We start from the raw sequence: 27,726 nt of genomic DNA, 5'->3' as shown, positions 1-27,726 counted from the left end.
TGTTTATTTTCACCGAAACTGGAAAAAATATCCAAAAATGAAACTTAAAAATAAAAACAGTACAAGAAGGCTTCCTTATTTTTTAATGCTTATAGCAATCACTACCAGACATCATTTGGATGGAAGAGAGTTATATAAGGAGGAGAAGAAACATAAACAGGCATGGTTTCCTCTAGATGTTTTTCTTGCATTAATACCTATAAGTACCCATAGATATGGAGCCATAATAAAGATTAGCATCATACGTCACACTATTAAATATTTATTATTATGTATTATCTTTTAACCAGTAGATAAAGTGACATTGCCTTGATAAGTCGTGCTCTGTTATGTAAGTAAATAACATTACCTATTTATGTAGGTATCTATTATGTATTATAGCATATATTTACTGAATTGTACATAAGTACAAAGTGCCACAATCTAATTCATTTTGAACCATAAGAATTAATAGGTCTTTAGTGAAATAATAATGTACCTAAGTATTCCACTCTTAATATAGACTGATTAATGTGCAGATACTTACATCCAATTTATCCAATTTAATGCTTCAAGAATTTTGCAAATGATACGTCTGAAACATAAAGCAGTGTCACGATGCTCGTTGCACAGTTAGCTCCAATTTCGCCATAGTCGGTTAGATCCTAACCAGGGATTGGTTCATCAATCATCATCATCAGATGTGTCAAAACCAATAATCCCTGGTTATGCTCTTACCCACTATGGCGAAATTGGCACTGCACCTATCAGAGTAGGTTTGAAAGAAAGAAAAAAAGTTTATTTCCGATGGACGTATCGACAATATTTAATGTTGTGATTCGCATACGGCTCCAGTGCCAGTGTCAATAATAAGCTAAAATAGGCGACTTTTAAACTTCGCAAAAAAAAGTTCAGAATGAACCCCTAGCTTACAGCTTACCCTTGCCCTTTTTGCAATAAACACTCTATTTCATTATTTGGTTTTCTCAGTTCGGATATCCACATCATGGAAGCGCTAGTATTCGACCTGAAGACCAAAGTGCTGAAACATGAGAAGAAGCACCCGATGCCTGAAATTGTGAAAGACGATGACGTCATCGTGAAAGTGGCTTACTCAGGAGTTTGTGGTACTGACCTGCACATCATGGCGGTAAGTTTACAATCTAAATGAAGAGTGAGGTTTTATGTATATGTGAACTTGCTGAAGGCTGAAAAACTTAGCTGTTATTTATCGAAATTTTAAAATACATATCTCAAAAAGTTGCTTGGTAGGTATGTCGGGTACTTTGACAGGTTTCGTGAAGTTTACGTAAATAATCCACCCTATAAATAGTGCTGATGAGTTCAAATAGAACGCCTTTGCTCCATTTAAGTAATGGATGTTAGCACATACCTGCAAAAACAGGCGTACCTGACAAGATACTCGTACCTTTAGCCGAGCGTCCACTGCCGGCTAAACTAAGTTAGTTCGCATAGTTTACCAGTTTTACATACATAGTGCATAGTTTGCTGTGACTAGCCAGACGCACTATGTATGAAAAACTGGCCCAACTTTGCGAACTAACTTATTTTAGCCGGCGGTGGACGCTCGGCTTTCATCGTCATAATCGAGCGGTTGACACGTTACCCTAACTCCTCTTCCCCAGGGTGAGTTCCCAGCGCGTTCGGACCGTCCCTTCACCCTGGGTCACGAGTTCAGCGGAGTGGTGCACGCGGCCGGCCCCGCCTCCGCGTTCAGGGCCGGACAGAAGGTCGTGGTGGACCCAAACCGGTGAGTTGTGGAGGATGCACGAGAGAAACCCTCTTAAGAGACGTATGAGTATATTATTATGGCCAGCGTACCCTGGGCAACGACTGCCACTGACACTTATCCTCCCACCACGGTGAAGCACCCTTTTCCGTGAAAATTCCAGTCTGAAAAGTAGCCCATGTAATCAGGGAGTCAACTTTCAACATACATGAAAGAGTAACAATTATCTATTTACAAATTCAAATTCAAATTCAAATTCAAATGGTTTAATCGACGTAAAATTTTACAATTATTTGTCGATAGTCATCTACCACCATTTCACAAAGGCCCCGTCATTGAGAAGGAAAGAAATGGCGAAAGAAACTCCTCGAGCATCTTTTCAACTTTTTCCTTATAATCTATTACAATTTTTACTTATATCTAGTACCTACAATTTTACTTAAGTACCTATATCCATTTCATTTTTTCAATAGCCTTAGCTGAGGTGGACAAGACCACGCGTTTTTGTCGTTTAAATAATCATTTATACTATAGTAAGCTTTACTACATAATGTAGCTTTAACATAATTCTTAAATTTTTGCTCAGTAAGGTTTATTGCTTCATTTGATAATTTATTATAAAAACGTATACAGTTCCCCATGAATGATGTGTTTGTTTTCGAAAGTCTGAGTGTGGGGAAAAGCAACTTATTTTTGTTTCTGGTCTCAATACCGTGATTGGCTCCTACTTTACTAAATGAATTTAAGTTTTTACGAACATACATAATATTTTCATAGATATATTGGCATGGAACAGTTAGTATACCTATTTCCTACGCATCTCTTAATGAAATTCTAGACCCTAATACATATATGGCTCGAATTGCTCGTTTTTGCAGAACAAAGATTTGATTAATGTCAGCCGCTCGTCCCCACAATAGAATTCCGTAAGACATAACACTATGAAAATAACTAAAATACACAAGCCTGGCTGTATCTACATCTGTTAACTGTCTAATGGTTCTAACCGCATAAGCTGCAGAACTCAATCTACCGGCTATCCTCTCAATATGGGGTCCCCATTGCAACTTTGAGTCAATTGTAATACCCAGGAATACCGTTTCATTTACTAACTCTAGCTTATCGTTATTCAATGTCAAATATGTCTCTACTTGTCTTACATTAGGCAAAGTGAATTTAATACATTTTGTTTTCTTGGAGTTAAGAGCTAAATTATTTACAGTGAACCAATTAGCAACTATGGAAAGAGTACTGTTTGCATTGTCAAAATTGACTTCTTGTCGCTTCAACTTAAATATAAGTGAAGTATCATCAGCAAACAGTACTATCTCACATAATTTATCTACCAAAAACGGTAAATCGTTAACATATACAAGAAACAAGAATGGTCCTAAAATCGAGCCTTGGGGAACACCCATACTGACAGGACAGCCAGCCGAACGCACTCCATTTATGTCAACTAGTTGAGTTCTGTTGCTCAAGTATGATTCCAATAATGTAAGAGCTTTGCCAGTTAGCCCATAATATTTAAGTTTCATAAGTAGAGTGGCATGATCCACACAATCAAATGCTTTCGATAGATCGCAAAATACACCCACAGCATCAAGACGTTCCTCCCAAGCACTAAATATGTGTTTGACCATCGCGACACCAGCGTCAGTTGTAGATCGACCTTTGGTGAAACCGAACTGTTGGTTATGGAGAAGGCCGTGAATACTAAAGTGCGAAAGCATTTGATGCAGCATAATTTTTTCAAATATTTTACTCAGTACTGGCAAAACTGATACAGGCCTAAAATTATTGGGATCATTTTTCTCACCAGATTTAAAAAGCGGTATTAGTTTACTAAGTTTCATCAAATCGGGGAATACACCGACCTCAATGCATCTGTTAAAAAGATTAGCCAAGTATCCTAGCACCCCTAGGATATCAATAACATGACTAATAACTTTAACGGACATGCCCCATAAATCTTCTGTCATTTTTAAATTTAATTCTTTATAAGTGGTAATTATGGTCTGTGTATTTATACCATGAAACAAACTTTGCCTTCCTCAGCTCAGCAGTCATCGTGGTCGCATCATCATCAACATCATAATCAGTAAAATCCTCAAGCTTTCTCCTACTCTTTTTCTCAGCCCCTGCATCAGTACAATCTTCAAGGTGTCTCCATCTACAGCACGTCCAGGTTTCCACTTCCAGAGCCTCGCTTTGCCAGCACCTGCAACCCTCTGCCCCTTTGAGCCCACACCCCCTGCTCATTCTTCAAACTATTCCACTTCCTCAGCCTCTGCAACCTATGCAACCACTGCCGGCGCTCCAAGTATCAGTTCTGCTCTGCCCGCGCCAACATCGGCGTGTGGGTTGACGGTGGCTGGGCTGGTTCTGTGCAGCTCATCATCATCATCATCAGTAGAATCCTCGAGCTTTCTCCTACCACCATTATAGCCCCTGCATCCGTACAATCAGGTTTTTCCATCACACCACAGACCATCGGCTGTACCCTTTCAAGGTTTCTACTAATAGAGTCTTTCTTCACAATTTCCCCTTCCTCAGCCCCTGCAACCTCTGCAACCACTGCCGGCGCTCAAAGTACCAGTTCTGCTCTGCCCGCGCCAACATCGGGGTCTGGGTGGACGGCGGCTGGGCGCAGTACTGCGTGGTCTCCAGCCTGCACGTGTTCCTGCTGCCTGATAGCGTCAGCTTGGCTCAGGGTGAGAGGGTATTTCTTGAATGTGCTGTCGTTTGGCGCGTGTCATAATATAGTAGATGAATAGTAGGTAGTCAAGAGATAGTCATAATCAATCATCGTCCTCTACGGTCTGGACGGTGACCCATGCTACGTTTGACTGTTCGTGATCTCCACACGAGAACTTCCAGCCCTACGGAAAAGCCTCTTTGCTCCACCTTTAAAAGACCCTTTTGAAGATATGACCAGGCTAGTGTCGGTACCTCAACTAGTAACATTGAGAGCTGTACTGTTTGGATGGATATATGATGATGATGATGATGATGATGATTCTGTCCGACGGATGGATGGATATATATCTATGGTACATACCTCAATAATTAACTGCTACAAGTCTCAGCACATAATTAAGCGTAACGTAACGGGATCGCCTTTTTTTCTTCCGTCAACCAGGCGTTCGCGAGCTCGCGTTCTACTGGTTCATCATAATCATCATCATTATCAGCCTATAGCAGTTCACTGCTGGACGTAGGCCTCTCCCAAAGCACGCCACTGGATGCCATCTTTAGCTTCTACTGGTTGACAGTAGAAAAATATGTGATCCGTTTACGTTACGCTTATATGTGTGGTGACCTTATTATCGATCACAATTTGTATATTCGCAGGAGGTCTCTGCGAGCCGTACTCCTGCGTGTCTCACGGCTTCGACATCATCTCGCCCATCACCGTCGGACAGAAGATCCTCATCTGTGGGGCTGGCATCATTGGTAAGTAATTATGTTTATTTATAATGAATTCTTTACTATGCATATGCTAAGTATACTTACCCATGAATGTAATTCCTTAAGTGGTGATCACAGAGCTGTTTTAGATTACCGTATTCTAGTACCTAACTGTATGACTCTATGTTATACAAGTTACAAGGACTGGTCTTTTGGGCTCGAGAGACCTCTGGCTCCGCGACTGAGTAACAGGTCTAGCAGATAGCAAACAATAACTAAAATTGCAAATAATTGTCTCATGATAGAAATACTTGTGACGTTGACACATTATATCTGCTGTAACCTGATTTCCTTGCTACTGTTAACCATCCGTCCTGCTTCAGGGAACCTGTGGATCACGACTCTTCACCACCAGGGCCACCGGAACATCACCGTGTCAGAGATGAACACGAAAAGGCTGGAGATCGTCAAGAACTTGCGTGAGTTTCATGATCATCATCATCAATTACCAATACGCTGTTGGGAATATACCTCCTCTATGTCTGGAGCGTTATGTCGTATTTGGATGGAGATGTCAGTTTGGAAGTGCACATCAGGAGAATTTGTAATCAACTCTGGCCACCACCATCATCATCAGCGAAGATAATATAATCGTTCACTGATGGTTATAGATCTCACTCTAAAAGCGCCACTACCTAGCATCTCTAAGGTAGATCCAGTGGAGCGGAAGGTCCAACGATAAGTTTACCGTTTATGGTCTCCAATCAAGAATGTAAAAGCAGTGACCCTGGTTTCTTCAACTGATAATAAATATGACCTTTCCATATTAATTTTAGCTGCATCCTAGTGGTATTAAGTGTACTAGTAGGCACGTTAAAATTATATTGTTTTTTTACAGAAACGGGGTACAGGCTGGTGACTCCAGACGTGTTGGAGAAAGAAAAGAATGACGTCCTCTATGATGTTATCATTGACTGCACAGGTAAACAAGGCCCTAGCATGTAAAAGAATATTACATGCTAGGCATAGAATAACTATGATGCTAGGGCCGTTCAGTGCGACGGATGGTACCTACGGAACTAATTGTTTCATTCCAAACAAACTCCGAAGTCTGCCAATTTTTTTATCGAGTCCGAAAAAAGGAGGCGGTTTTCAATTTGTCTGTAATTATGTATTTAAAACAAATATGTATGTTCTATAGATTTCAGTTGATGTAAACACCAGGAAATTTCATTTTACATCGGGTCCTGGTGATACGTCACTCGAATACTCTACAGTACAGTAACCCTATGGGCTACTATCACTGTCGATGTATACCCAGTGTATTCCTAATTATACTAAAGTTCTTACTTCTCCCACCAGGGGTCGGCAAGGTGATGGAGATCAGCTTCAACTACTTGAACTACGGCGGCAAGTACGTGGTGTTCGGCTGCTGCCCGCCCACGCACCAGGCCAAGTGAGTATAGTGGATTAGTAAGTCATTCTGAACAACTTTTGGAGATGAAGACAGGAAAGAAACTTCTCGACTTCGTTAAAACTCTAAATATCTGCAGTTCATGCAGCCGGAGACGAAATGTCATCAGAATGTTTTCGAGAAATGGCAACGGAATGTTGTCAATAGCAGCTTGTGAGACGAATACAGTGGATATTTAGTGCATGCTTTCGTCTATAAATTCAATAAAACACATATGTTCTGTGTATGACGCAAATGCATTATACTCATATTCCGTGCATCTAAGTCTATTTATGGGGAGTTCATACAATTTTGATTTTTACACCCTCTTTCAGCTTAGTTACAATGCATTTTTTTCAACCGTAGTTCATTCAATGTTATTATTTACAGTATAAACGTGTTTAAGATCTACGAGAAGGAGCTGACGATCCACGGGGTGAAGGTGAACCCTTTCAGCTTCCCCAACGCCATCGGCTGGCTCTCCGCCATGGGGGACAGGTTCGGAATCTACTACTTTCTTGCAATTATATATTTATATTATATTTATCCGAATTTGGGTGATTGAAAGGAGCATCTAGAGTCTCTAGACTGACGTATCATTTACTTTAGTTTGCCTATATAAGTTCGGCGTACCCTGTACAGTCAGCAACGGACAACTTATCTGCCTTGCAAATCCTTCAACGGTATAATATGGCCGGCGCTCTCCCTACTTCTTATATAGCGCTAGAGTTTAACTAGGGTGAAGGTGGCCATAGTAAAAGGATAAGCCAGACAAATTAGCTTCAGTGGCCGAACGTATAGTATAAGAAACTTAACTCGGAAAGGCCTACAGCCAATGTTAGTAAGTTAACTACATTTTCTTCTCTTTTTCAGGTATCTAAACTTTGACAAGCTTGGTGTGAAGGTGTACGCACTCTCCGACTATCAGCTCGCTTTCAACGACCTGAAAGCTGGAGTTATCTCGAAGGCTATGTTGAAGATCGATTAATACCTACGGTCCGTGGATTTTCCTAACAGTGCCTATTAGAAAAGCTCTAATAATTTGATTCAGCAAGAATTAACCCAATGGAAGACCTACAATGTTTAAAAAAGTGTTAATAAATTATTTACAATAAATCTTTTATAGGTTTGTTTTATTATAATCGGATGGAGAAGTGAGTGAGTGAAGTGAGAAGTGGAGATACATAAGTACCTACAGCCTAAAGGTAAGCGTTCACCTATGGGTATCATACATTTAATACATTTCGCATCAAACCGATTGTCACAAATGTATAGAGAAACGGCGTCGTCGGAATGCCGATGAAGTGGACGCACTTGTCTAAGAAAAAGAGATGTATAACAAGGAGAATGATTCCAAGGATGAGACTGCTGCTAGTGGCAATAAGGTAGAAAATAGTTTATGTATAAATATCTAAAAAAGATCATGCTTATGCCAATGCGTCTAGCGTTAATGGAAATAAAGATGAAATGGTGAAGTTATTGATATATGAAGAATATGAAAAAGTAGACCTAGACATTCAACCAATAAAATCCTGCGCCAGTACATCCACCTGTGCCTATTTGTAACATACACAAGCAGTTTTATGGTCACCGCCCATATAACTGTAACGTAAAGGTATCGCCTCTTTTACTTCTCCCCTCGGGTTTTGCTATTTATGAAAACGAAAAAGTTTACGTTTTCTCCTGTCATTCGCTTACATTATCTGTCAAAAGTTTCATGATTGTTTCCATTAAGGGCCCGTACAGGGTGACGTGCCGCGCCAATTTTGGGTTTTCAATGCTCATCACACAGCACACGCAGTGACACGCACACATGTAAGTTTGCACAGTGGGTCGATAAACTTTTACTCGCCAACTTTATTGACAATTATGTTCAAGTACATTTTGGGTGATTTTAGGGTAAGTAAGTATAATTCTTACTTACACTGGTAGGCACCAGGAAAGAGTAGAAATTAATAGGGGTGCCACTTTACTCTATACTCGGAACTCGATTAGCTTTCTCAAACAAATGTGGTATTTACTTGTAGAAAGGTAACTACAAGTATTAAAGTGTAGATAATAAGTTTCGGGCATCCTCCAGCCAACTGAACCCCGACGACAAAGCAAAGTAAATACATAGTGTCGCAAAAGGGGATGACTCAAGGGGTCATTCTGAACAACTTTTGTTCTACGAGATTTGCAAATTCGCGAAAAAAAATATTCGTTTTCCATGGTAAAAAGTCACATGTCCAACAAAGTTTCTATGAAAAAGGTTTTTTTTTGTTAATTTCCAAAACTCGTAGAGCAAAAGTTCAGAATGACCCCCTGTCTTACTCCTTTTTACCCGACTGCCGAAGGAGGAGGGTAATGTTTTTTGATTGTATGTATGTATATATGTATGTTTGTCTGTTTCTTTGTTCCCTCCTGTAGCCTAAACGGCTTGATAGATTTTGATGTATGAGGTATTGTTAGAAGCGTATAGATGGCGCGATGGCTATAGGCTATGTGACGTTCCATTAAAATGTACATAGCGCCCTCTTGAGGACATAACGTGATGATCGAAAAAATAATAATTCAACTTTGCCGTGTAAGGTATCAAATGAAAGGACTTGATTTTCACATTACAAAAATATGCATATTGAAGGTATTTAAATAACAACACCAAAATTATTGAAATAAAAAATGATCATGAACTACCTACCGACGTAAAATTTCATAAAATAAAAACAACTAAAAAGTTACAAATAAAAAAATACAATTATAAAAAACTAAAAACCTGACTGTACGCTAAAAACATGAAATCGAGTCCCAATGTTAATGGAAAGTATCGCAGGCGGGGGACCAACTTGACCGCCACTCAAGGCCGTTTTCTAAGTAACATTCAGCTAAATGGTGAACCCTCTGCTGGTATAATTTGTTTATATACCGCTTTTTCAATACCTGTAAGTACATTTTTGGCAGCATAATATTTTTACTTAATTTTAGGGTTTCGAACGTCAAAAGAAAAAAAGCAACCGTTATAGGATCTCTTTGTTGTCCGTCTGTCTGACTGACTGTCTGTCACCGCCCTTTTTCTCAGAAACGGGTAAAGATATCAAGCTTATATTTCGCATAGATGGGGAGTACCCCAAAAAAATATTATGGTACTCCCTGTCCCACACAAGTAAATTGGGGCTTATATTTTTTCCAGTTATTTTGATGTGTATCCTTTTTTTTTCTTTGTTGTTTTGTATAAGTATGTGTTTCTTTTCTTTAAATCTGTATTTTTTTGTTGTTGCTGTCTATGTGTCGAAAAAATGTATCTTTATCTTCAAATCACGCCATCTATCGTTTGTTTTTTTTGTGGCTACTGTCTATAGAAGAAATTCCGTCATTGACAATTTTACGTTACGAATTTATTTTTATTTATTTTATTTTTATTTTTACATTTTCGTGGAGAATCAACAGCATTTTGTTAATAAATAATTATTACTTATGAACACATAACAACTTGATGCCATTAACAGAATGAACTTAGTAAACCCAGTAAACCTAACACATCCAGAGGAAAAACTAAATCTCTTTCTCTCTCTCTGAAAAACATACTTAATAGCCCAAACTCGATGCTTTTAGCTATTAACATCTTTGAAATAAAATTGAGCCACCACCGTGTTACTGCCCTCATCAGATCCTCACGAGACCATACCTCAACCAGCACCAAGAGACTGTATTTTTGATCCCTAACCAAATGTTCGTGCGTATTGTCATCACTTAGATCCATTCGCTATATTCCTGCTCCTCATCAGACCTTTACGAGACTGTAATATCACGAGAATATTGCACACTATCTAATTTAATTTAATGTATTGAATATACTGGAAGAATTATGCTTCCTCAATTTCAAATCAAATTATGTTGGTGTCATAAAAGTTGAAAAAGTGCAATGACAACCAATGTGCAGTGATTTTGTATCTGTACACGATAAGATCGCGAGCTGTCAGTGCTGCCTAAACCGACGTGACCCTTCTTTGGAGGCCAGCGGCCGACTGAGTCAAACGTCACTTGTGTTTATGATTTTATAACACAGAAAGCCGCCATAGATATTTGTATGAAGATTTGAGGGAAAAAAATTGCTCAAGTTTGGGATTAATTTACACAAAATAAGTGTGTGTTTATTAAAAAACAAGGTATTTAGCGCCTAGTCCAAGCCTTTAACTTTATAATATGATAAAAATCATATGAAAATTCTTAATAATTACGACACAGTTGTTACAATACGGGAGTGTGATTGACTGGTTTTTCTTGATATTCTGAAATTAATTTACAGTTATCCATAATCATTTACTTAAATTCGAATGATTCAGCACCTAGCTAGACTCTTCAACTACCTGTGTGATTTTTTTCAAGGCTGTAGAGCATCATTTACTACATAATTCTATGACAATGCCAACCCTCGATTCCCTATTGCAGACCCTTAAAGGCGCCACTTAGTATGCTAGAAAACGTAAACTTTTATAGTTTTCGAGAAACGTCGAACCTGTACTAGACCCCAGGCGTGCGCGAGCTCGCGTTCTACTATAGGTTCTGTAGGTTACGCATAATTTATATGCGGTGAACTTTATGCGCCAGGTAAATTTATCTATTCCTTTTGGTATACATAATGGTCTAGCTAGACCCTGAAAAACATAGGCTAATTTTATCCTGAAATTCCCACTGGAAAACTCTTTAAGGCGAAGCGAAGCTCGCGGGAACAGCTAGTACATAATATATTATGGCTGTGCTTGAACATTTACGGAGATTGCAGTATTGACATACAAACATACATACAAATAATAGTTTAAACTTGTCACTGTAAATACACAATCTTATCTGTTCTATAATGAGTTGTTAAACAAATAACATTAACTAGGTATTGACATACACGTTGTTGTTGGGGTAATATTGTTGAGGACACACGTATTTGATTAGAGGGTGAGTGAAATTTAAATTACCTAAACAGTCAATTTGTATCTGCTATTCTACACAACAAAATAGGTACTTAGTACTTATAGGTATTATAATAATCCTACTAATATTATAAAGGCGAAAGCGAGTATGAGAGCGTGTGTGTGTTACTTCTTCACGTTAAAACAGCTAATCCGATTTCCATGAAATTTGGTATGAAGTTAGCCAACACCCTGGATTAACACATAGGCATTTTTATCGCTGAATTCCCATGGGAAAACTTTTAAATGCGAAGCGAAGCTCGCGAATACAGCTATAGAGCTTCCACTATGTTATTGTAAGAAGAAGTTTGCGAAGACAGCTATAGGTTTCAAAAAACAGGTAAAAGAACATTATCTTTCCTCCATCTTGTAGTACCTTCCTATATTATATAAATCTATATAGGTAACTTTGATTACATTATGTATATATGTATTTAAGTATTTATTATTAAACATGAATGTTTACTACATTTTGTACACCTTCCTCATTTATTCTTTAAGTCTCTCCTCCACCCAAAGGTTGCCTGGAAGAGATCGCTTTTAGCGATAAGGCCGCCTATTGCGTTATATTGTAAATTGTTATTTGTGTAAATTGTTTTTAAGTCAATAAAGTAGTATTCTATTCTATTCTGTATTCTTGACGTTTCCTTATATCTGGTAAGTAAAGTTGGTTTACCTTTACAGTCATCAAATATGTAGGTATGGGATTTCAACTGTCAAGAAACCAATAATAGGTATAATGGACAGAGTATAGTAATCAATAATTTTGGATATTATTTACTGTTTTTCATATGAAAAACCGTTGTGTGATACATGGTGATACTAGTCTACTATACGATTTGAGAAAAACATACCCTAATTCGACGATACTTTCCAAATTTCCGCACATATCACAGTTTATTTATTCCTATTTTCAGTAAACCATGGAAGCTGTAGTATTTGACGGCAAAGCCCTTTCTCTGAAGTACGTCAAGGACTTTCCTGTTCCGAAAGTCGTCAATGACAATGACGTCATCGTCAAGGTGGCCTACTCCGGAGTTTGTGGCACTGATCTGCACATTATACAGGTGAGATAACCCTAATATATAATATTGTAATACAACCGAATCTAATAAAAGGTCCCGGGTTCGATTCCCGGCCGGGGCAGATTTTTGTTAAAAGACAGATATTTGTACTCGGTTCTTTGATGTTATGTGTTTTGTTTATACATATAATATGTATTTGTGTAGATATATCAGCAGTCCTATACCAATACAGGCTCTGCCTTGCTTGGGATCGGATGGCCGTGTATAAAATATCTCCAAATAATGGTTTTGTATGCATGCATGGACGTTCTATTTCACGGCAAAACAGCATTTTTAGTGAATAGCATGTAAGATTAACACAATAGGTAAGCTACATTTTATCCCGAAACACTACAATTACTTTGTTGGTCATGTGCAACGGTTGTGCAATGTGACTTTTTACAACGGGAAGTGTTTAGTAGTAATTTTTTTTGCTATTTAATATTTTTTATCACCCCGCGAGTCATCCCGTTTCGGCTTACTATAAGCAGCACTTTTTCAACACCCTGTTTATAAAATTATCACCTAGGCTAGGTAGGTATTTGTTTCTTTATCATAAATATTATTATGAAAGTGACGAAAAATACTGAAATTACAGTCTTTATCATTATAGATATTTCATAACAACTTGTGTACTTATGTATATCTCTTGTGTTTAGTTCAAAGGTTCACACTGCGGTAAACATGATAATTTATCAGATGTTTATTGAAAATATTAATATTTACATTTTCCTTATGCTAAAAATTACAGGTATTGTTAGTAATTTCTTTTTATTCAGATTATGCCATCGATTAAACACCGGATTTAACTATTGCTTTCACTGAATTTGAATAATATTTTTAAAATAAAATGTTGGAAAAACCCAAAAAACATATATTTTTTATATTTCAGAAATGGTCAAGTTTTGGATAACGCATTATAGGGTTCAATCGACTGGCAATGTCTTCCTCTATCACCTACTGAAAGGATCAGGTCTACTTGGACATCAACAAACAAATTGTGAAATTTTACGTAGAATTAAATAAAAAAAAATATATATATTTATTTCTGAATATGTTTACAGTATTCTTAAAGTAAAATAAGTTATTCTATTCTATTCGTTCCAGGGTGAATTCCCAGCCCTGAAAGAGCGCCCTCTGCCCCTGGGGCACGAGTTCAGCGGCACGGTACATGAGGCGGGGAAGAAATGTCAGCTGAAAAGAGGACAGAGGGTCGTGGTCGATCCTAACAGGTGGGTTTTGTCTATGGTTTTAAAAGTTTCTTTAATAGAGAAGATAGATTGCGTTGTTAGTTCTTCTATGACCATGTCTGAGTTTACGATATGAGCTTTCCCGAGTGGCGATGGCCTATCAACCATAAATCGTTATGTTTATTAATTTATTCTTTGGTATCAAAGTCTGTACTTACTGGCATACTAAGATGAAGATTATGTGTGTTGTAATGTTGTTGCAAATATGGATACCAAACGGATGAATTAGGTAGGTACTTTTCATTAGTTGTTTAAGTGTTACCGTAGCCCTTACATAGTTGACTAATAAGTCCTAAACACTGGTTGCAGTCACATATTTTCTGAACATAACATATGTACATTTTTTATCCACATTTTTTTACCATTTGCCTCAATTCCACTAAATTCTCCTTCTCCAGGGCATGCGGTCTCTGCGACTTCTGTCGTAAAGGCAACTACCAGTACTGTCTGACGGACGGCATCAACAGTACCGTGGGGATATTCAAAGATGGCGGCTGGGCTCAGTACGTCAGGGTGCCTATGGAACAGGTGTACGCTCTGCCTGATAATATCAGTTTGGAACAAGGTAATAGTTTTGGGTATTTGATGAAAATATTAACTTTGGAACTACAATAGCTGAGAAGTATTTTTCTTTACCTTTGCCACTGAAGTGTTGACAGGCATCAGAGGTATAATACTTAATTTAGGTCATATCTTGAATAGACCTCAATTTCCCGCCTACTATCAATTGCTAATGTGCAGCGATGGACAGCGATTACTGTTATGTCTGTTGTATTGACTGCTGCAGGGCGATCACGAAAAACAGAGGCGCGAGCATAGGATTCGATACTATTTTCGAATCTACACAAAGGGTCACTTTTACCAAACGCTAAACGTATTTAAATCAAATTTTAAATACATTTTGTACTAACTGACAGACGTATGACAGGCTACTAAATACGTTTAGCGTTTGGTGAAATTCCACCTAACATATGGAAAAAACAAATGTCTCTTTTGGAACTAACTTTGCCTTACATTTTGACAGTGACAGTTGACGATACGCAACGTTAACGGAGGATCGAAACTTGTGCTCACGACTCAGAGCTAACGTATAGAATCGAATGCGAGTGCAACAACTGTCATTCTGTCAATTCGATAGGTAAAAAGTGTTCGAAAGTGCTGTCAAGTTGACACGTTATATTTTTCGTGATCGCCCTGCTGGTGTTCCTTATTTAAATAAATAAATGGCATGGTAAAGGTCTGGTTAAACGGCGCGGTACTCCGCGCCGTTTAGTGGAGATCTGGCTCGCCTAACCGTGACCGTGAATCAGCTCGTTTATACGGCGCCGCGACTCTTGGGATCTACTGATGGATCGCGCAAAATTTGACGAGTCGTTTAACCACTTGCAACTTGCAGAACCTCATAACTAGCCTAATCATCATCGATTGTTCTAGCGGGTCTCTGCGAGCCCTACGCGTGTGTGGCGCACGGGTTCAACCGCGCGGCGCCCATCCCCGTCGGCAGCCGGGTGCTGGTGCTGGGCGCCGGGATCATCGGTGAGTCAGGGTGGATGGTTAATGGAGGCTGAAAATGTTAACTCTGAATGAATAGTCCATCTAAGGGACAGCCAGGAAAAACACGGGCTCTAAAGGCAGATAGAGTAGTTTTTTTTATTTATGCAAGTACCTACATTAATATACATATATGATGTGTGTGTCTGTGGCGTACTGTATGTATGTATACTGTATGTAGATCTGATTAGAAATAGAGGCGATTATGCGAATTTCCAACAGGTGACTAAATTTTGATGAAACACAACTCATACGGTAACCTATTGGTATCGGACCAAACATATTTTCATAAAAGTATGGAGAAACGGCGTCGGCAATGCCGATGAAGTGGACGCACTTGTACGAATTTTGATAAGTACAAAGTACATTGAATGCCACGCGTCCGTTGCGTACGATCCCGAAAAGTGAACGCTTACCTTACACAGGTTCATCTTAATTTCGTAAACTGGACTAAAAACAGATTTTATATAAAGATAATTACTAACTTTCAGGCAACCTGTGGATCACGACGCTGCACCTGCAGGGCCACCGCGACGTCACCGTCTCCGAGATGAACCAGACCAGGCTCGACATCGTCAAGAAGCTCAGTAAGTGCTTCTACAGTTTTTTTCTGCTCAGCTGTTTGAAGGGAATCTTATAAATTGATAAATTTGACATAAGTAGGCTTTTTTCCAGACAGTAATTGGCTTCCTAGTTAAGCTACAACTAGCTCTTAGGGTTTCGTTAACGCCGTAGATTATTTTATTTATTGGAGCCAACCATCTTTACGAATATCCTCACATAAATACAAATTATGTTGTAGGTATGCTAAGTACTTCAATCATGATTTTTGTCATTACAGAAACTGACTTCAGATTGGTGACTCCAGACGTTTTGGAGAAGGAAACCTTTCAGTATGATATCATAGTTGACTGCACAGGTAACCGAAATTTATTTATTACTTACCTACATACAATGACAATTTCTAGCAGCCTTTTAGCACTTTCAATACTGTGATCTCAAACCTATTTGACAAATATGAAGCACGTACCTAAAAAATGAAAATGAAAATTAGTCCAGTCAAGGAATGAGATGTAGAGTGCGTGAGCAGGTAACTAAGTGATTCCTTCAGAAACTTGTTCAGGGGGCTTAGGTTGTTAACATACCAAAAGTCCTGACTCCTAGGTCATGAGCGGGGGGAAGGAGGGGGGGATAAAGGTACGAATTTTTGGTTTTTAGCTTATATCTCGAAAACGGTGCATCGGAGAGAAATATTTTCAAGTAATAAAATGGAGCTCTTAAAATTATCTAAAACTTTTATATCATATGTTTTTTTCTAATTCCTAACTGTTTTCGAGCTATTACCCTCGGAAAAGTTGAAATTTACAAGAAAAATTCATTCATGTCAAAACATTCATAAACATTGCATCATATTGTCTAAACCTATTCAGAAACGAATAAAATGAAAAAGAAAGAAGTTGTAGATTTTTTAATTCCCTTTTAGAATATATATGCATATGCTGGTCAATGTCCAACCGGCCTAAAGTTACAGCTATTTTAAACTTGCATTTTGCTAAATTCACTGACATAACTCACCGAGTTAGTAAGCTTAATTGTAACCAAAATAGCTGTAACTTTAGGTGGGTTGGACATTAACCAGCATATCTATATATATTCTGAAAGGGAATTTAAAAATCGAAAAAGGGTATAGCTCGAAAACAGTTAGGAATTAGAAAAAAACATATGATATAAAAGTTTTATATAATTTTAAGAGCTCCATTTCATTAGTTTAAAATATTTCTCTCCGATGCACCGTTTTCGAGATATAAGCTAAAAACCAAAAAATCGTACCTTTGTCCCCCCCTCCTTCCCCCCGCTCATGACCTAGGAGTCAGGACTTTTGGTATGTTAACAACCTAAGCCCCCTGAACAAGTTTCTGAAGAAATCGCTTAGTTACCTGCTCACGCACTCTACACCTCATTTTGAGTCATTTATTGACTGGACTAAATATGTTTACGAAAGAACATCGCATTGTGTCCTGGCTCCCAAACTAGGATACCCGGTACTATGGGTACCCAGGTTTTTTACTCTTATGATAATTCAGTAAAAGAAGATAACATATTTTCATCGGTGGAATACAAAAAGCTCTATTGACAATCTTTGGACTTCCAAACCAGAAAGCATATCTCTTTCAAAGAAACAGCCACTACTGACTATCTGTCTACCGTCAAATAATAAATTAAGTGGTGGTATTTTTTGATTTTTCAGGTGTCGGGGTGGTGGTTGAGAAGAGTATGAAGTATTTATCTCCAGGAGGCAAATATGTGGTGTTCGGGTGTTGTCCGCCGACGCACCAGGCGTCGTAAGTTTCCATTTCTTATGATCTTAACTCCCGACGAAAAATATAGATGTTTTAATTTTAACGTGTCTGTATCTGACAGTAGTAACGTAGCTCCCATACGGGCTAAACCTTTTTCTTCGTTTTGTTTTTTAAGGTCGTATGTAATGTTACACCGAGTGCTTCTATTACAGCCATGTTTCATGAAAATCGGGTTATCAGTTCAAAAGATATGCGACTTTAAGTGTTGATGTCGAGGGTTTTTAACATTGGTTAGATTATAAATTGTCACCAGCATACGATGTTAAAATACGCAAACATAGTTTTTTCATCTAGTACATTTTATATTTATGATCACTCCATTTTATGCAAAAATCGTGGGAGAGAGCCAGGTGCTAACTTATACACAGATAATAGGATTGAATAGAATAGGATAGATCACAATCAATTTGCATATTCGGACAATACCTTCGACTATTATATTGATATCTAAATTATAATTTCTTCATGAAAAAGATCTGTCTTTCTGTTTGTCTGCAATGAAATAAAATTTCATCAGATGACATGATCAATCACCAATACCTGTTTTCTTATTCCAGCATCAACCCATTCGACCTGTACAACAAGGAGCTCACCATCATCGGAGTGAAGATCAACCCGTACACTTTCCCCACCGCCATCGGCTGGCTGGCGGCGCTCGGGACCAGGTACTGACTGTTCTTCATCATCATCACCATCATCATCATCATCAACCCGTACACCTTCCCTACTGCCATCGGCTGGATCGCGGCGCTCGGGACCAGGTACTGACTGTTCTTCATCATCATCATCATCATCATCATCAACCCGTACACCTTCCCTACTGCCATCGGCTGGATCGCGGCGCTCGGGACCAGGTACTGACTGTTCATCATCATCATCATCATCATCTTCATAATCATCATCATCAACCCGTACACCTTCCCTACTGCCATCGGCTGGCTGGCGGCGCTCGGGACCAGGTACTGACTGTTCTTCATCATCATCATCATCATCATCATCATCATCATCATCATCAACCCGTACACCTTCCCTACTGCCATCGGCTGGCTCGCGGCGCTCGGGACCAGGTAATGGGGGGTTGCCACCACCGAACATTAGCTATTAACGATACTTAAGCAGCATCGCTCGGTAGAGTCAAATCTGACGTAACTTGTATGAGATCTGAGATGTTTGAAAGGCGCGCGACGCGGATTGTTAATTGCTTATGAGTAGGTGGCGGTTCGGTAGCTGACCATCTTCTTCTTTCTCTTAATACCCACTACTCCAACTTTAACTTTAACTGCCTCTGTGGTCTAGTGGTAGAAGCTTCGCTTCATGACCCAAAGGTCCCGGGTTCGATTCCCGGGTGGGACCATCAATTTGTGTTTCTAAATTGTGGTTCTAAGTTTTTAAGATGGGCATGTAAAGCAGTCGGTCCTGCGCCTAGCTCTCTCCAGTCGTGTCGGTCAATCCGTCCCATTGGGCTATGAGAGTGATGGAACAGAGAGTGCTCCTGTGTACTGCGCACACACTTGGGCACTATAATCTACTCCTGCGTGGATGGCTGATCTCAATTGAGATTGGCCGCCGTGGCCTAAATTCGGCTAGGAGGACATTATTATTACCCACTACTCCTCCAAAGAGTCTGGGACTGACACTAGACGCTTCCAGAATCCAGATTATTATCCTATTAATAAACTTGACCTCTCTTTTTTGCAACACCATGTTGTACAATGCGTACTTTGTGTGCATATTCCAAGATTTTCATACAAAAGACATCAACGCGTGCAAAAAAGAAAGCGCAAAAATCTAAATTTGATTTTGTATCACTTTATAAATAAACGTCCGATGCTATCCTTCAGAGTAAACCCGAGTGAAGAGTGAGATAGTTAAGTATAGTATACCTATTATTATTTCAGATACTTGGAGTACAAGAATTTGGGAATTAAGACTTTTAAGCTCTCCGAGTATAAGAAGGCTCTGGACGAACTCAAGACTGGAGCTATATCGAAGGCTATCTTTAAGATTGATTAATGTACCTACATACCAAATGATTATTTAACAAATATACATATATTTATTATTTAATACATATTTAATACATATATATTTTTATAAAATGTTGACTTTTATTAGTAATTAGTATAGAGTCTTTGATTTCTTATATTCGTTTGACTGAAAAATAAAACTTAAACTAAATTAAAACACATATTGTGCAGTAGCTAATGTAGAATTTAAATCCTAATTGAAATGGATTGACTCCATTATGTAATTTTTTACCCAGCCCGAAAAGAGGGGTGTCTGTTGTTTGCCTGTATGTACTACTTATATGTCTACCTGTTCGTACTTACAGCAATGAAGCAAAACTACGGTTATTGGCTTATTGTAATTGGTCCCTTTCTTCTGATTGTTATATCACATTCATGAATGTATATTGTCACAATTCCAAGAGTCATTTTTGTTGAGAAACAGATTGGAGCAGGGACGACCAACCATGAGGAACAAAATCAATGAGAGAGTTTCTCACTCTGAATCATAGATGGCGCTAGTACAGCCTTCGTAAAACGACCACTGCAATAAAAAAGTGTCTGTCAAAAAGTCTCCCTTTGTTTTGTTTCGTTTACAACTTGTTACAAGTTAATAATGTGGAAACTTATTATTGAACTCGTACACTATTAATTATCTTAAGTCACATATGTTTTATAAGCGCTGTTAGTTTCCTGAATAAACATAAAATAAAAAATAAATAAAATTATTTCTAATCACAAAGTATATTTGGTTCAACATACATACATCGTAAGCAAAAACATTTAAACCAATTTTTTACTTTACCTCAGCAGCGTAATTCCGTCGATTTTTAGGGGTATTCAAGAAATCGTATTTTATGTTTTGAAATCATTTAGATTTTTGCTTTTCTTACCACGTAAAAAGGTTGGCTGCCCCTGCCCCAAAACGCATTGTATGCAATCGGATCAACGAAACAGTTACTTACTGTGATGATAAAGAAATGCCAGGCCCTGAATCATCAGTCATTGTGTGAGAAAGTGGAGTAAGTGATGCATAATCATCGATACACAATGTGCAATATTGCAAAATATAATTTTAAAACTGCATTTTCTGATGTATAGGTATGTACTATCGTGGAAATCTCTCATAACTTCAATACAATATCTTTATTTCGACGATTATTATAAACGACAGAGGTAACACAAACATTGAAGATTTAAGACCTAAGTACATGTTTTTTTTAAATTCAAAAATATATCTGCCCTGGCTGGGGGCCGAATCTAGGACCTTATAAACTTTGGTAAGCAACTGTCAACAGATGTGAACGCGTGTGTATGTGGGTGTGTGTGTTTAGATAAAGGATCTAATCTAAGCTTTAATAATAATAATTAAATTGATTTATTCAAGTAATAAGAATCAGAAATAAGAAATTTATTGGGTAACAGACGGTAAGTAAAAATAATAATGACATAATGTAGATTCACAATTACATGTTTTGTTATATACATTTGATTTATTATTATGGTTCACGTCGAAAATCACACTAGGTGGACCCTAGAATAAAAATAAACAACAAACAAACAAACTACAGATTAGAACACAAAAATATAAACCTTAATTATGTTCATACATGAGTCATCCCCGCCTTTAAGGCCTATAGGACCCTGGGATTCTCTGATAGTACATTTAGTATAATTATTTGGTGCAATATAATAATACTGGTTCAGAGATAGTCACGCGGATGGCGCTTGTTAAGTATTGATGCAATAATGTTGTTGAGTTTAGGTATTGTGGGGCACTATAAAGTTTGTTTTTTAATCTCGGATACTAAATTGACAGATTCTGAACGGATTATCAAAATTCCATTATCCCGCTAAGGGCGGATTCGACCAACGTCGAGTAACTTTTTACTCACGAGTAAAGTACCAGTTACTCGCGAGTAAGCAGATTTTGCATTCTACCAAACCTGAAACCAAGATAACTAGCTTATCCCAAGAATAAAATGTTATACCGCCAAAATTGACCGTGTAACGAGCTTATCCGAGAGTAATTTTGTAATGGCGGCAGCACATCAGCTGATTAGAAAACCGTCATAATGACATATAAACACATCTGTCAAAACATAAACAAAAGTACGTTAAAAGGCAAAGTCTCAGAATAACAACAGCGAATAAAATATTAAAACATAAACAATTTCATACTTTTATAATCCATTCAAACTAAGTTGGCATGTCATTTCTATTGCATGCTTTGAAACGCAGCTATTTTTATTTTAGTTGCATTACAGTTTCGTTCCTCCTCTGAGAACATGCTCCAGGGCTAGGTTGAAATAGAGGAGGAGAGGAGTTTTAGAACTTGACTTCGGGCTACAACTCAATGGAAAGCACAAGGTGGTTGGCTATGCCGATGACCTAGCGGTGCTGGGCAAAACAGCTGAAGAGGTTCGGAAAGCTGCGAAACTCCTTGATACAGAAGCCGGAAAAATTGGTTTAAGAATAAACTGCGGAAAATCCGAATATCTCCACATGAAGCGCTACAAGGACAAGTCCGTTCGCAGACAAGACCTGCATGTTGGAGATGTGACGTACAAAGGGGTCTCCCGGTTTAAATACCTAGGTTGCACTGTCACGGATACGAACACTCGCGACGAGGAAATCGATACCCGCATCCAAAGCTTCCTGCGCTGCAGTGCCGCTTTGCATAAAGTGTTGACGTCTAGGCTTCTGAGCAGAAACACCAAACTCAGAATTTACAAAACGGTAATAAGACCGATACTGATGTACGGGTGTGAGGCCTGGACGTTAACGCAGAAAGAAGAGAGCAAACTGCTGGTGGCGGAACGGAAGGTCCTAAGGAAGATCTTTGGCCCAAGACAGAGACCCGATGGAAGCTGGAGAGTCCTGAAAAACGCCGAACTGGAAGATCTGATGGCGGGGGCTAACATAGTGGGAGAAACAAAAGCCCACAGACTTCGCTGGCTAGGCCATCTCCAGAGAATGGGAGAAGATCGTAGCGCAAAAAGAGCCTACATGGGCCGTCCGACGGGGTGCCGACCGGTGGGCCGGCCCAGGTACCGCTGGAGTGACGCGGTGGAGGCGGACCTGCGCGAGCTACAAGTCGTTGACTGGCGGGAGACTGCACTGGACCGTCAGAAGTGGCGATCTCTTGTATCGGAGGCCAAGACTCACTTTGGGTCGCTGAGCCAGCGGAGTAAGTAAGTAAGTAAGTACAGTTTCGTTCCTCGTTCATTCAATTTAATCATGGTATAACTTGGTAGAATGCAAATGTACTTATCCTAGATATTTACTCGCGTATAATTTTAATTCCGGTATAGTTATTCTCGTGTAACGTGATGTTTGGACGAATTCACCCTAAGAGAGCGATACGTCACTTAATCGCGGGACAATCGACTGTTGATGAATCGTTCAGAATCTGTCAATTTAATATCTGAGATTAAAAAACAGACTTTAGCTAGTCTGAGGCACACCTAATCTATTCTATTCTCTGTGGGATTGTTAGTACGAATTTATCTATTTATAAACGCTTTATTGTACACATACAAACAAACAATATACCAACCAGTTACAAATTTAAAACATATAGGACGTATACAAAGGCGGGCTTATTGCCAAAAAGCAATTTCTTCCAGCCAACCTACGACTGGGTACTGAACTTGCACCTGGCGCTCTTGAAGGGAACCTTTGTGCCTATCCCCAAGGTCTGAACTGCCTTCCTAAGCTTGGACCATTTACCACCACATGCACTATGCACACGATGTATGTCTTCACCGTAAGAGCACGTGGTATACTTAATCACTATGCTAAAGTTTCTAACATTTCTGGTCCCAACTTGCAAAAACAATATAGCATACTTTAATCCCATTCTCCGAATGTGTCGGCTTTATAATGAGTTATCTGTGAGTAACAAAGACATTGATATTTTTAATAACAAATTCTTTACATATAAAAAATCTATTGGCATCCTTCAGAGCTCTAACCCGAATAGCTAGTTCTAATTATTTCAACTTCATAGTAATTTTTAGTTTTATTTTATTTACCTTATCTTATAGCATAGAACACATGTAATGAGTAATGTTCCATCCTAAACAATTAATGTTGTGCATGCATGTTTTGGGTATCAATGTAGAACAGATGTTTAGTTGTATTTTTTAAATTTTGTAACCATTGTTATCTGTTTTGTGTGCCTAAATAAATAAAAAAAAAAAAAGTCTTTAATATACTCGTGTGTAAAGTCGAAATAAAGGACCGTTAGGATGGGAGATGGGACAGTCCTATGTCCAGCAGTCTGCTCCACATAATGATGGATGGTTTATTCACATGTTGTCACACTATGGCAATAGGTGAAGAGGAAATGTCACTGTGTCACCGACATAAGGAGATATGATCTGCCCATTGTTAATATGATTAGGCGTGGGTGGTAGTAGTGGAGGTATTTTGGAGGTTATGTTCTGGTAAGACGATAGTCTTTGGCCTATGGGTTGGAGATGTTTATTATATTTATAATTAAGTTAACTATATATACTTATTGCTCGTAACTGAAAAGTTTAAATACAAAAATACATAGTTAACAAGCCATTTATCAGTGGACCTGACCAAAATAAATTTTGTGTACTTATTTTTAACGCCTATGACGCCTATCTATCAATGATTTTTTATTTATGAGCTGTCTTAATTTTTTCCCTTCCCATGCTATTATTGACATCTACAATCACGGGAAAGAAAAAGTTCCACTCATAAATTAACGACACCAAAAGACCCCAATTTTTTCAAACATATAATTTAGAATTTGAACAAATTATTACAGTTTTTAGTTGGTAATATCCTTATGCTCTGTTAAATGTACTTTAATGTTGCAAAAGGCGTCATTAAGCTAGCTTTTTTCGTTTAGGAGTAATTTCGTGCTTTTCTCAGTGGAACCTTTTCATTGCCCGTGAGTGTATAAAATTTTGCCGTCGTCGGGCCGAGTGCTCTAGGTCATACGGGTAACTATGTTGAGGTGTGAATATCTTTGAAAAACGCCGTTAGTTCCTTAAATCATTTGTCATCGTGGTTTACAAGAATCGTGTAGTATTTTTGTTTACTATATAATTAATCATAGTGAAGATGGTACCTATAACGTTATTAAGAATTTACAGTGATTAAGCACTATAAATTACTCCTAAACGGAACATAAACCCTAGCTTAATGATGCCGTCAGCAATATTGAAGTACCTACATTTTAATATCGCATCAGAATGTTATTAACTAAAAACGTAAATATTTAGATCAAATTCTAAGGGCGTCTTGCACAACGAAGTTAATAAAAATTAAATAGTACTTATGTCATAGATTTAATTTTGATTAACTTTGTTGTGCAAGACACCCTAAATCTAAGGCCCTGCCTGATTCACAATGTCTGGTTAGTGGCTACCTGTGAGATAAAATACATACTGTCACTGCCAAAAAAATTACAACAGAGATTGACAGCATGTATTTTATCTCACAGGTAGCCACTAACCAGACATTTTGAAACGGGGCCTCAATGTTTTAAAAAAATGGTCGTCTGGTCTGGTGTCGACATTTTTTAAGTGGAACTTTTTCATTGATCGTGTGTGTGCCTCTAGTAAAGTAGGTCACTGAAAATGACTAAGATAATGATGTGAAGGGAAACATTAATGGCGAATGATGCAATACGCGTATGACCTAGAATCTGAGTCTAGGTTCTAGGGTATCTGGCTACGTTGTTGTGAATGGGTGTTTGTATTTCTCACGTATGAGGTTAGCAAATCTAATTTATTTCTACTTATAAGTAGGTACTACTGAAATATGAATAATTACCTGAATAAACAACTTCATAATAAAGGTTAAATAGATATTAAAAGGTGTACTAGTAAAGGTATACTGTAGGTATAAATGGTGGAATTTTATAAGTGACGTTCCCGTTGCTAGGTCAATGTACCGAGCCGACATACAAATGACTAAAGTCACCTGTTGTCCACAGCATATGCTGAGCTGGAGCCTTTTTGACGCTCTGGACTGCAATCTGTTGTGTTATTGTTTGTTGCGTGTTGTATTATTTTATATGGGGTCAACACTGAAATCGTATTTTTTAAATCAGGGTTACTTCTTAAGTCGCCTACATTATCGTAGCCACGGGTACGTCACTGATAAACTGTCACCCGTTAAAGATAAAGATAAAATACTCTTTATTGCACACAAACAGAAACAGTTTCACAAACATACAAAAGAAAAATGGTACAATCGGCGGCCTTATTACTAAAAGTAATCTCTTCCAGACAACCACATTGAAAGGAAATATAAAGTATAAAGAAAGGGATAACGTGGGACAAGACAAAAGAAAATACAATATAACCCGTTATATTTCCTAATTTTCAAAACTTGGTACATCATACACAAAAAAGTCCCCTATCTTTGTAATTACATTGCTAACCCTACATACCCATGTAATATTTAATTAGTACATAGAACTGCTATGGTGTCCTTATGTACTGCGCATCGGAACACTTTGTAGGTCAAAGTTGCAGATAAAATGGTAATTACAGTAGACAGTTAGTACATAAATAACTATTTACTGGATTTAACCGGTTTTTTAGCTGATGTAGTATTTTCGTTTTACATTTGACAGCTGGAAGTAATTAATAAAGTACCTACACGTAGGTAATAAGATAATATACTTTATTATAAAACGTGGACTAAATATAGTCCAGATTTAGAACGGGTTATACTAAGTCAAGAGATTTCATTTAAATCAGTAGTCTAAAGCCGGGTATAAATCAGAACTACCTTTAGTCTTCGTTTTATAATAAGATGAATTAAGTGCAGAATAGAGTTCATGGAAACTGCACAGATTGAATTCCACTCCGGCACTGAACCCGGGACCTCTGTGTAAAAACAAAGCTCCTACCACTAGACTACAGATGTAAATTATGAAAACGAATAGCTTGTACAGTTATAAAGTAAATGTAATAAGTACGTATGTTGCAATAGTTATTTCCCTCAATAACGATTATAACTCAAAAAGATAAACATAGGATGCCTGTCATATAAACATAGGATTACGAACAAAGTCGTATTTCAGAGGTTATACTATTTGAAATATTTTAAAAGATTTTAAATTAGATAGGTAGGTACTTACTAGGTGGTTAGTAGTTATACATATAACGCGGGCGAAAAAAAAAACGATTAAAAATAATTACTTTCCGAATTATAATCCTATACCAATGGCTTTAGACATTATAGACATAATCGGTGAATGAGGAAGGCTAAGGACAGAGCTATATGCCACTTGTTAGGAGATGTCCCTAGGATATGTCTCCAATGAGCAAATTTGGCGCAGAACCCATCAAAACATGTAGCTGAAACCGTAAAAGAACACAAATAGAAGTGGATAGTGAGGCGTACTGAAGACGTCCCAAAGGAAGCACTGACATGGCACCCCGAGGGCGGTAAACGAAGACTCGGCAGACCGCGAGAGACATGGCAGCGCTCTGTGAAAAAGGAAATGGGCCAGGCGGGGATGTCTTGGGACGATGTCTCTGAGCTGGCCCAAGATCGTAAAGAGTGGCGGCGCTTCACTTCGGCCCTTTGTACCCCAGCGGAGGTTGGGAATAAGTAAGAAAGTATTTTAGTCCCAATATCCGCCGAGAAGAGAAATAATGTAAAGAGTTCTTAAAACTGAAGGTTACAAACTGACAAAGGCATGAAATTACTGGAAACAAAACAGTTTTAAAACAATAGAACGAGACAGGTAGGTATTTGTATTCATAATCTTTTCAGAAAAGGTCATTATTACGACAGAGTGCAATGAACCTTTGGAAAGGATAATTATGGTCCAAATTAAATGGGCTACCCTTTCGTGTTTATACTATTTATACTAGCTGTTCTCGCGAGCTTCACTTCGCCTTAAAAAGATTTCCCGTGGGAATTCCGGGACAAAAAGTAGCCTATGTTCTTTCTCAG

General features: G+C 38.2%; 2 protein-coding genes across 2 annotated transcripts; both read left to right on the top strand.

The window, feature by feature from the left end:
• Window positions 1–221: 221 nt before the first annotated feature.
• On the top strand, window positions 222–7,716 carry LOC105395266 (D-arabinitol dehydrogenase 1). Its single transcript, XM_048632079.1, has 10 exons — window positions 222–331; window positions 970–1,129; window positions 1,626–1,750; window positions 4,286–4,443; window positions 5,084–5,185; window positions 5,524–5,619; window positions 6,039–6,122; window positions 6,503–6,596; window positions 6,984–7,091; window positions 7,467–7,716. Exons 2-10 carry the CDS (start codon window positions 986–988, stop codon window positions 7,579–7,581), a joined length of 1,026 nt encoding a protein of 341 aa, XP_048488036.1. The 5' UTR covers window positions 222–331; window positions 970–985; the 3' UTR covers window positions 7,582–7,716.
• A 3,671-nt stretch (window positions 7,717–11,387) lies between these two features.
• LOC105395281 (D-arabinitol dehydrogenase 1) lies at window positions 11,388–20,027 on the top strand. Its single transcript, XM_048632078.1, has 11 exons — window positions 11,388–11,522; window positions 12,454–12,603; window positions 13,708–13,832; window positions 14,249–14,415; window positions 15,285–15,386; window positions 15,893–15,988; window positions 16,243–16,320; window positions 17,650–17,743; window positions 18,319–18,426; window positions 19,660–19,811; window positions 19,843–20,027. Exons 2-10 carry the CDS (start codon window positions 12,460–12,462, stop codon window positions 19,772–19,774), a joined length of 1,029 nt encoding a protein of 342 aa, XP_048488035.1. The 5' UTR covers window positions 11,388–11,522; window positions 12,454–12,459; the 3' UTR covers window positions 19,775–19,811; window positions 19,843–20,027.
• Window positions 20,028–27,726: the final 7,699 nt, after the last annotated feature.

The sequence above is a fragment of the Plutella xylostella genome, chromosome 30, assembly GCF_932276165.1.
Source record: "Plutella xylostella chromosome 30, ilPluXylo3.1, whole genome shotgun sequence".
In the NCBI taxonomy this organism is placed as follows: Eukaryota; Metazoa; Arthropoda; class Insecta; order Lepidoptera; family Plutellidae; genus Plutella; species Plutella xylostella.
The sequence above is the reverse complement of the archived record's forward strand: the minus strand, read 5'-3'. Positions and strand labels throughout refer to the sequence as shown.